This window comes from Carlito syrichta, unplaced genomic scaffold (genome assembly GCF_000164805.1).
Source record: "Carlito syrichta isolate Samal-C Ts95f unplaced genomic scaffold, Tarsius_syrichta-2.0.1 Scaffold270980, whole genome shotgun sequence".
In the NCBI taxonomy this organism is placed as follows: Eukaryota; Metazoa; Chordata; class Mammalia; order Primates; family Tarsiidae; genus Carlito; species Carlito syrichta.
In genome coordinates, this window is record NW_007215076.1 from 1 (window position 1) to 11,340 (window position 11,340).

Genomic DNA, 11,340 nt, shown 5'->3' on the forward strand with positions numbered 1-11,340 from the left:
GTCGAGGCTGCGGTGGCTAGGAGCGTGCCACTGCACTCCAGTCTGGGCGACAGAGTGAGAATCCAACTCAAAAAATTAAAATTAAAAAAAAAAAGCTACAGGCAAAATAAGCCCTCATCCTCCACTTCCTGATTTATGTTTAGCATACTCCTAAGGTTTTACATAGCAAGCAGCTCTCCCTTTTTTTTTTTGAATTGGAGTCTCACTCCATTGCCCAGGCTGAAGTGCAGTAGCATGCTCACAACCAACATAGCCTCAACCTGCTGGGCTCAGGTATTCCTTCCTCCCCAGCCTTCCAAGTAGCTGGAACTACAGGTATGCGCCACCACACCCAGTTAATTTTTTGATTTATGGTAGAGATGCGGTCTCACCAAGTTGCCCAGGCTGGTCTTGAACCCCTAGGCTCAGGCAATCCTCTCACCTTTGCCTCTCAAAGTGCTGGGATTACAGGCCAAGCAGCTCTCCTTTGGAAAGGCCAGGAAGAACTCTGTATCTGAGCAAGAGCCTTGAGAAAAGGAAAAGACTGAGACCAAAGGGCAAATGGGGCCAAAGCCAGCTTCCCCAAGAGGGCTGAATGGGCTCACCTGCTTCAATGTGGCCACCATCCAGGCCACCCAAGGGTGAATGGGCCAAAGTCAGCTTTCCCAAGAGGGTTGAATAGGCTCACCTGCTTCACTGTGGCCACCATCCGGGCCATCAACATGATGCTTGCAGTTTCAGGGGGGTAGTGAACACTCCTGAGGAAAGAGAAAAAAGAATTGGCCTAGAAATTCCCTCTCCAGTAGCTGAGCTCAGGAAAGTCCAGTCTGAGAAAGCCTCTGACCAATTCCATCAACTACAAAGAGAGAAAGTCATAGGCAGGGACTTGGGCAGGACTCTACATCCCTATGGGCTTAATGGGGCTCTTCTGGGGAGTGTCTAAAATGCTGAGGATAGCAGGACTGGCAGCCCAGATTAAAGGCTGTAGGTTGAGTGATGTGACCTCTGTTTAACCCTAAGAATGAAAGGAAAATCCAAGGGACGGGCCAGGCACGGTGGCTCATGCCTATAATCCTAGCAGTTTGGGAGATGGAGGTGAGAGGATTGCTGAAGCCCAAGGGTTTGAAACCAGCCTGGGCAATATGGCGAGACCTCATCTCTACAATAAATCAAGAAAAATTAGCTGGGTGTGATGGCGCATGCCTGTAGTTCCAGCTTCTTGAAAGGCTGAGGCAGAAGGATTGCCTGAACCCAGCAGGTCAAGGCTGCAGTGGCTGTAAGCATGCCACACTACACTCCAGCCTGGGCGACAGAGTGAAACTCCAACTCAAAAAACAAAACAAAAATCCAGAGGATACTAAGAGAGATGGCAACATCTGCTGAGTCCAGGCAGTCAAGCATGAAGGGAAGGATGAAGGAAAGAAGAATGGAAAAGAGACCTACCTCCACGCCTCCTGCAGCTTATTGAGAGGATGCAGGGGGTCATCCTGGGAGGGGCCTGGGCACAGGATCTGGTGGTATTGCTCAGCAGCTGCCAGCCGACATTCTGCACTGCAGTACATCACCTGTTAGGCGGGTTAGAGGTCAGCACCCTAGGATCTGGCCATGGATGAGGGAGATAAGGCACAGACATCCCATTTCGTACTCACCTCCTCTAACTGCATTCTTTCTGCAAATAGCCCCTGAGCAGTAGTTCAGAGGTATTATGAGATTTGAAAACATAGGGTGCTCTGGAGCACGTGAAAGGCACACCTAACCTAGGCTTATAAAACCGCAGAGAGGCCAGGTGTGGTGACTCACACCTGTAATACCAGCGCTTTAGGAAGCCAAGGTGGGAGAATCATTTGATGCCAGGAGTTGGAGACCAGCTTGTCTCACACTAGTGAAACCCTGTCTCTACAAAAAATTTAAAAATTAGCCAGGTATGATGGCATACACCTGTAGTTCCAGCTACTTGGGAGGCTGAGACCAGAGAATCACTTGAGCCCAGAAGTTCAAGGCTACGATGAGCTATGATTGTGCTACTGCACTTCAGCCTGGGCAAGAGTGATATCTTGTCTCTTAAAAAAAAAAACACAGAAAGGGAAGAGAGCTTTTCAGGCAGAGGGGAGAACCCCTGCTAGGCCCCCAGGAAGAAGTCAAGTTCCTACAAGCCCATCTTCTAGACAACAGAACTGGAACAGGAGGACAACAGAACCATGACCAGGTTTGTCTGCTCCTAAGGCCTCCCTCGCCCACCCCCTTGCAGGTACACTTCCCTGGTATGCTCACCTGACAGTGTGGACAGTTCTGGTGGAGGTCCTTGCGCACGTTGCACAGGTCTGGGTGGGGCAAAACCTGGCCTGGTTTCCCAGTCAGCCTCTGGGCATTCTCCTCTGCCTTCTCCAGTGCCCGAAGGCAGTGGTCACAGGCTGACGGTGAGAGCCAGACATGACAGTGTAAGTGTCTCAACATCTGTCCTTTTCATAGCAGTACCCCCAGGGCTAGAATGGTTCCTGGCACATAGCAGGTGCTCAATAACAGTTTGAGAAGTGAGTGAATGAATGACATTACAAATGGAATGAACAAATGAATTTCACATGCATCCAAAAGTCGATGTTCCCTGCCTCCCTCTCAAGAACCCCTGGCCTCTCCTATCTGACTCTCCCTGCTTTTCAACCAGACTCATTATGTGGGTACTCCTTGCCTTCCTCACACTCGGGAGCCAACTGACCATTCTTTCATGGCATGTCTCTAGCTTAAGAAAGGTGGGAAAAAAGCGTGTAGCCAGCAAAGCTAAGGGCATCCTATATGCTTCTGACCCCTAACTCTGCCTTCTTTGAACAAGGGCCACGTGGCCTCCTCTTGGTGGAGGGCTTCACTTTGGCACAGAGCCCAAACTATTGGGCTAGACTCTTCAGTCCTGCCTGAGTGACAGTCCTGCCCCAGGGAGCACTTTGGAAGAGCTTCCGACAGCAGGCACACAGCCCCAGACCCCTGAGATTAGACAGAGGCGTGGTTCTCAGGCACGGTTCTCTAAGGAAATAGTTTTTCCTCCCAACACCCAGAGCCCCAGAGACATAGCCAGTGGGGATATATGCAGCTTGCTTCCATGCACAAAGCCAAATGGGCCCAGCAGCTATGAGGAGTAGGTGAGATGTGCTCACCCCGGTAGCGATACAGTGCATTCCAGAGAAACTGCGCAGCCACCAAGGGCCGTTCCATGAAGATGGTCTCCCCCTTCTGGATCAGCTGTGTGGCGAACAGCCCCTTTCCCTAAAAGGGCAGAGAAGGAATAGGATGCCCATAATAAAGGACAGAGGACATAGCTCTGTGAGCACCCAGGAGGCTGTTCAGCCTCACTCCCACATGCCTCCCTCTCACCAAGGCCTCTGAGGGTTCATGGAGAGTGGTCAGTATCCTCCATAGCTCCCCCTCTGGAAAATCACCTTGGACCTCCCTTCAGTTGCATCTCTTTCAGCACATTCAGAGCAGAAGGACTAGGACAGGGAGGGAGCTGCCATAGCACCCATCTGAGACTACTCGGAAGAGAATTTTTTGAATGGCCAGAGCAGGGCCAAGGCTTGCAGCAGGCTGTGGCCTCCTGTTCCAGACGCTGGGAACAGGAGGGCAGCCCTCACTGAGTCATCCCTGTGCCCCTCCAGGATCCTGGCAGTGGTGCTGCCTCTCAGGATTGCAGAGAAATCCTACATCATGGGAGAGGAAGGTCTAGTTTGGGAAAGAATATGCCCTCTTCCTCGGTCAGCTGGATACCCACAGTACCTAGCACAGTGCCTAGCACAGCTCAGAACTGCACTGAAAGAAATGAGCTAATCCTAGCACCAGTCTTTTTTTTTATTTTTTGAGTCAGAGTCTCATTCTGTTGCCCAGGCTGAAGTGCAGTGGCATGCTCAGGACTCAGTGCAGCCTCAACCTCTTGGACTCAAATGATCCTTTCACCTCAGCCTCTCGAGTAGCTAGGACTACAGGGGCACACCACCATACCTGGCCAATTTTTTAATTTTTTGTAGAGATGAGGTCCTGCTACATTGCCCATGCTAGTCTCAAACTCCTGGCCTCAAGCAATCCTCTCGCCTCAGCCTTCCAAAGTGCTAGGATTACAAGCATGAGCCAGCATGCTCAGCCTCTAGCATCAGTCTTAATGTCGACTTGCTGTGAACCTTTGAGTCACCTGCTTCATTTTTTTCCCACATGAAAAGTGAGTATTATGACAAGACCTACCAGGTAGTTTCCAGGATACAATGATATAACACAGATAAATGTACTCATGAGCTCTGGCTCTTTACTACTCCAAGTGAGAAGCATGGACCAGCAGCGTGGGCATTACCTGGGACTCTGTTAGAAATGCAGAATCTTAGGCTGGGCGTGGTGGCTCAAGCCTGTAATCCCAGCACTTTGAGAGGCTGAGGCGAGAGGACTGCCTGAGCCCAGGGGTTCAAGACCAGCCTGGGAAACTTGGCAAGACCTCATCTCTACAATAAATAGATTTTAAAAATTTAACTGAGCATGGTGGTGTGTGACTGTGGTTCCAGCTACTTGGAAGGTTGAGGTGGAAGGAACACCTGAGCCCAGCAGGTCAAGACTGTGGTGGCTGTGAGTGTGCCACTACACTCCAGCCCGGGTGACAGAGTGAGACCCCAACTCTAAAAATAAAAAAAGAAATCTAAAACCTTGGACCCCAACCCAGACCTGCTAAATCACAATTTGCATTTTTAACAAGACGCCAAGGTGATTCATATGCATGTTAAAGTTTGAGCACAGAACTAAAACACTATACAAGGGGAGACCCCCCAAAAAACTAGAATTTATTTATTTTAAAACTGTATATTTATTCTTACATGTTTAAACTTTAGTCACCTTCAAAGTACTCTCCATTTAATGCAATGCAACTATCGAGACTCTTTTTCCACTGCTCAAACCAATTTTTGAACTTGTTAATTTTAATGCCTTTTGGTGCTTTCTGCCATTTTTTTGTTTCGCCTCTTCCACATCAGCAAGATGTTTCCCTTGAGGACTTTTTTCATCCAGGAAAACAAACAAAAAAATCGCTCAGGGCAAGTTGGAGTAAATAGGGAGGATGGAGCATGGAGGTCATGCCATTTTTGGTCAAAGCTGAACAGTCAGCATGGTGTGGGCAAGTGCATTGTCATAGTGGAAGAACCAGGCACCTGTGTGCCACAACTCAGGACGTTTCTTCCACAAATCATGATGCAACCTTCTCAAAACTTCCAGATAAAAACTGGTTGACCATGGCTGGGCATGGTGGCTCACACCTGTAATCCCGCCCAGCACTTTGGGAGGCTGAGGGAAGACTATTGCCTGAGCCCAGATGTTTGAGACCAGCCTCAGCAACTTGGTGAGACCTTGTCTCTACAATTAAGTCAGAAAAATTAGCTAGGCATGGTGGTACATGCCTGTGGTTTCAGCTACTTGGAAGGCTGAGGCAGAAGGATCACCTGAGCCCAGCAGGTCAAGGCTGTGGTAGCCATGAGGGTGCCAGTACACTCCAGCCTGGGCAACAGAATGAGACTCTGACTCAAAAAACAAACAAACAGCCAGGCACAGTGGCTCACACCTATAATCCCAGCACTTTGGGAGGCCAAGGTGAGAGGACTGCCTGGGCAACTTGGCGAGACTTCATCTCTACAATAAAAATCAAAAAATCAGCCAGGCATGCTGGCACATGCCTGTAATTCCAGCTACCTGGAACGCTGAGGCGGAGGGAATCACCTGAGCCCAGCAGGACGAGGTTGCGGTGGGCGTGAGCGCGCCACTGCACTCCAGCCTGGGCAAGAGAGTGAGGCTCCAACTCAAAAAACTTTGGTTGACCATTTGTTAATCAAATGGTACACATCCTGTAAAAGACGCAGGATGAGAAAACAACCCCTGAACTGCCATCTCTCAACTGTGCAAAAGGACTCAGGAGATGGCTTCAGGACCCAGGCAGTTACTGGACTTGCTGAGCACTTACTCCCACTACTCACTTAAAGAAGAGGAGTGGCCAGGCACGGTGGCTTATGCCTGTAATCCAAGCACTTTGGGAGCCAGAAGTGAGAGGATTACCTGAGCCCAGGGGTTCAAGACCAGCCTGGGCAACTTGGCGAGACCATGTATCTACAATAAATCAAACAAATTAGCCAGGCATGGAGGCACATGCCTATGGTTCCAGCTACTTGGAAGGCTGAGGCAGAAGGATCGCCTGAGCCCAGCAGGTCGAAGCTGCAGTGGCCATGAGCCAGGCGACAGAGAGAGACTCCAACTCAAAATACATACATACAGCCAGGCTCGGTGTCTCAGCCTATAATCCCAGTGCTTTGGAAGGCTGAGGTGAGTGGACTGCCTAAGCCCGCGGGTTCGAGACCCAGCTGGGCAACTTGGTGAGGACCTCATCTCTACAATAAATCAAAAATTAGCTGGGCGTGGTAGCGCATGCCTGTAGTTCCAGCTGCTTGGAAGGCTGAGGCAGAAGGATTGCCGGAGCCCAGCAGATCAAGGCTGCAGTGGCCGGGAGCTGCCACTGCACTCCAGTCTGGGTGACAGAGTGAGACTCCAACTCAAAAAAAAAAAAAAAAAAATACATACATACATACATATACAAATAGAAGAAAAAAAAAAGGGCAGTGCCCTGACAACACTGAGCTTCCACAAGAAAGGGAGAGGAAAAAAATGCTTGACACATCCGCCAAATGTCCTGTCACTGTGGCCTCTGGGATAACTCTCTGCTTCCTTCTAGCACTGGTTCTCTGGGCAGACACAGATGCCTTCCAAACCCGGAGCAGCAGGGATGTAGAGACCTGTACAGGCCCAGAGTGACCACAAATCTCAACCTTGTGAACAACTCTGGGAACTCTATCTAACAGTAGAATGGAATAAGGGAAACAAAACCACAGGGCAAAACCCTGGACACACATGACTGGCTTTCTGGAAGCCCCTGCCCCATACCTTGTAGTCCCTAGGACCAAATCTAGCAAAATGAAAACTTGGCCAGGCCGGATTCCGTGGCTCAGCCTGTAATCCTAGCACTTTGGGAGGCAGAGGCAAGTGGACTGCCTGAGCCCGTGAGTTTGAAACCAGCCTGGGCAACTTGGCAAGACCTCATCTCTACAAAAAATAAATTTTTTAAAAAATTACCCGGACATTGTAGTGTGCACCTGTAGTTCCAGGTACTTGGAAGGCTGAGGCAGAAGAATTGCTAGAGCCCACCAGGTCAATGCTGGTGTGGCTGTGAGTGTGCCACTGCACTCCAGCCTGGGCGACAGAGTGAGACTCCACTTTAAAAAAAAAAAGAAAGAAAACTTGAGCTTTCTCTGTGGGCCAAAACAATATGAACAATATGACAATTTCAAATTTTAATAATGGATAAATATAGACCTCCCTCTCCCTCTTTCTAGACCTCCCTCTCCCTCTTTCTGGAGGACCAAATGCAGAAAACAGTAAGCAAAACCAAGGGAAAAGAATCAGAGTTGTTCCTTTAGAAAGTCACTCATTCCAAAAACCAATGAAAGTAATTCAAGAAAACCAGTTCTAATGCATAATATTAAGAAGTTTGGAGGGAATTGAACAAATGTATTTCCAATTTGAAAAAGAGAAGTTTTAAGAAAAGACTGTGCAAAACTCGAAGTAATGCAATTTTTAAATTCTTGATTATTTGGATGATTTTCTAGAAAAATACAAATGACCAAAACTGAATGCCAAAGGAAGAAAGCCCACAATAAGCCATGCTGATATCTGGCTAGTGTGTACCAATATGACATTCCAGCTCATGTCTGCTGAACCTGGTCAGGCTTCTGTTCTGAATGGTTGTGTCCCTGGCATAACAGTAGTCAAAACTAGTCTCACATGAGACCCCTAGCCTATATGGTTTCATGAGTCAATTCTTTCAAACCTTCAATGAATAATCCTCATGCTAGTTAAACTATTTAAGGACAGAGAAAATGGAAAACTACTTCATTTGACCAAAAAAAAAAAAAGCATAACCCTCACATGGTAACTTGAGGAAGATAGCACAAAGGAAAAAAAAAAATCACAAACCCATCTCACTTGATGAATACAGATGCAAAAAGCTCAGGACACTCCATCTCGTTACCATGTCCAGGTGGGTATGTGATGCTCTCCAGCAGCAGATCAGGTGTAGACAGGGAGGGGAGATCAGCTGAGGCCTTGATAGAAGGCTGGAATAGGACAACTATGTGAGGAGAGTGACTGAAGTGAGAGGAAAGAAATGAAAAAAGGATGGGGCTGACAGATTAGGGGCTAATGAAGATAAAGGCGAACACCACTGCAAGCTTGGAGTGATGGAACTGAGACACCTTCACACTGTGGACCACCTAGGAGCACTAGAGGCTCTGGGTGGAGATGGAGATATGAGTAGCTAAGGAGACCAAGGATGTAGGGAAGTTGATTTCTCAGGGGAGAAGAGGAATGCTCTAGATGCCTCTGGGACGGAAAGAGGGCAAGGGGAATACTGGGTTTGGAAACTGGATCAATAGGATGATGCTGAGAGCAGATGGCAGATGACTAAAGGGCTAACATCTTGGGCATGGACACAGCCGATACACATGATAAATTATTCAACTTCATTAGTAACCACAGAAATGTAAATGAGAACAAAGAATACCATTCTGCACATGTCAAGTGGTACAGAATAGCTAGGAAAGGAAAGAGTGCTGGAAAGAACAAAACGATGTCTGCACAGAAAAAAGAAATTAACTCCAAGACCTCTGACCCAGAAATGAAAAAATAAAATACAACGGTAAAGGGCCATTAATAAGTGGTTGGGTGAATGAACCTTGCCCACTCCCCCGCCCCCCATGAAAGAGACTATTACTCCGCTCTTAAAAATTAATATGGGGCGGGCTCGGTGGCTCAGCCTGTAATCCCAGCACTCTGGGAGGCCGAGGCGAGTGGATTCCCTGAGCCCGCAGGTTCAACGCCCACCCGGGCAATTTAGCGAGACCTCGTCTCTACAATAAATCAAAAATTAGCCGGGCGTGGTAGCGCAGGCCCGAAGTTCCAGCTCCATGGAAGGCTGAGGCGGAAGGATCGCCGGGGCCCAGCAGGTCGAGGCTGCGGTGGCCGGGAGAGAGCCACTGCACTCCAGTCTGGGCGATAGAGTGAGATTCTAACTCAAAAAAATAAAAAATTAATATGTAGAAGTAGGTTTGATACTGGTATATGCACTGCTGCATCAAAAAGCAGTTTCTAAAACTGTAAGTTTAAGATACACATATTTGCCTAAGTATAGAATTATGACTAATTTTCATCTTTTATTTCCTTATATCCGTTTTCTACTTTTTCCTATAATGATCTTTTAAAATACGATAATAAAAGCCACAAAAATCACGTCACCTTCCCGCTAAAAACCCCTCAAACGTTCCCACCACTTCTCGGCGCTGTTCAAATTCTTCAGCACTCCAAGGCCCTTCGTAAAGGCTCCCGGCCTCTCTCCTCACCCCCCCCACCCAAATCCCACTCAGAAAGTTCCCTGAAGACCCACCGTCTTCATAACTTAGTCCTCTCGGCCCAGGACGCCCCCGCCCACCGCTCCAGGGGCCCCGCAGCAAAGCCCCCAGCCCGGGCCAGTAGGCCTGGCGCCTGCCAGCCCCGCCCCGAGCAGCTACGGCGGGGCAGCCGGCCGGCGTGCGGGGCTCCGCTGGAAGGGGACGCGCACGGAAACCCCGGAGGCCTGGGTCCACCGCGTGACCGTGCCAAGAGCCTGCGCGCGGAGACAAGCTGGGAGCCCCCGGGCCGCGCGAGCAGGGGGGCCGCGCCGCAGCGTTCGCGCGGCACAGGAGCCGCTAGGCTCTGACCATGGGGTCCTGCGGGGCTGTCTCCGAGGCCGGGCGGGGTTGGGGCTCCAGGCGGGGTCCGCCCCGGCCTCACCTTGGCGCTGTTCGCGAAACGGACTTCCACGGAGACACGGGCCGGGCCTGCCACGCCCACGCAAAAGGAGAACACGTCGCCCATGGAGGCCGCCATCTTGGGCGCGCCTCCGCCTTCTGACCCTTGACCCCGCCTCAGCCTGGGAGGCCACACCCCCTTCCGGCCCCGCCCCCGGCGTTAGTGCCTCTGCGGCTGTGAGGCTTTGCGTTCTAGCCGTTGAGTTCAGGTCCCTAGGTTCGTTCGCTGGGTGTAACCGGGCCTGCCTTTGTGCTTTTACATCTGCATTTTTGTGTCTGTGTCTTCCAGTATGTACCTCTGCGTCAGAGTCTGTTATGTGTACATAGTTTTCATGTGTGCATCTCCGAGTCAGAGTGCATGTTGGCGTGTCTGTTGTTTCTGTCCACACAGTGGGCTGGCTGTCTTGAGTAAAGCGCTCTTTTTTACCCAGCCATAGACACAGAGGTGGGACAGCAGCAGGCAGACTTACTATTCTCGTCTCTGATCCTCAACCTGAAGGGAAGGACTGGTTTCTCAGGAGTCCACTCACCCCACCTATCCATCCTACAGAGTCTGGAACAGGATTTATTTTCTCCATAAGGCCTCTGGCAGTGGAGCAGACAGTCCTATGAAAGATCAAGGTGAACTTGTGCCTCTGTCAGATTCTTCAGGGGCTTAGGGACCTTGCAGCTGGGGGTAGCGGAGAGGTGCATAGTGGACCTCAGGTCTGAGGACCCTGAAATTGGATGCAGAAGTGAGTGTATATATCTACATTGTCAGAGAAGGGAGAGGCCTGTTCTCCCTTTCAGGTCTCCAAAAAGCTGCAAACCACTGACCTGTGGCATCTAGCCCATAGCTAGGCCTGATTATCATGACTTATTTTGTTTCCTTGACCCCCAGTTGATTCTGTGTTCCTTGAAGAGGGACCCACATCTGCATCTGCTATGGTCTCTTGGTGACATTTGAGGATTAGGTAGAGCCCAGTAACTGCTGAATAGGTAACTACTGATTTAAAAAACAAAAAGGAGACCCAGTGCAGTGCAGCAATCCTTCTGCCTCAGCCTCCCAAGTAGCTGGGACTATAGGAGCGTGTCACCATACCTAGGCAAGTTTTTGTAGAGATGAGGTCTCACTATGTTGCCCAGGCTGGTCTCAAACTCCTGTGCTCAAGCAACCTCTCACCTTGGCCTCCCAAAGTGTTGGGATTACAGAAACCCATCTATTTAATTATTAACTTGGAGTCTCCTCTGTTGCTAGGCTGGAGTGTAGTGGCTAGATCAAAATTCATTGCAGCCTCCAAATCCTGGGCTCAAGCAACCCTCCCGCCTCAGCCTCCTGAGCAGCTGGGATTACAAGCGCGCATCACCATGTACAACTAATGTTTAAAAAATTTTTTTGAGCCGGGCTCGGTGGCTCAGCCTATAATCCCACGCCTTTGGGAGGCTGAGGTGAGTGGATTGCCTGAGCCCGCAGATTCGAGAC

The 11,340-nt window shown here is 49.7% G+C and overlaps 1 protein-coding gene across 1 annotated transcript; it reads right to left on the minus strand.

The window, feature by feature from the left end:
* Positions 1–667: 667 nt before the first annotated feature.
* LOC103254130 (SET and MYND domain-containing protein 5) lies at positions 668–9,996 on the minus strand (the record flags this gene model as incomplete). Its single annotated transcript, XM_008052278.2, has 5 exons — positions 9,862–9,996; positions 3,126–3,234; positions 2,251–2,390; positions 1,423–1,544; positions 668–737 (listed from the first exon to the last, which is right to left on the minus strand). Coding segments are annotated over exons 1-5 (537 nt in total), but the record flags the coding sequence as incomplete, so codon positions are not given.
* Between the last annotated feature and the right edge of the window lie 1,344 nt (positions 9,997–11,340).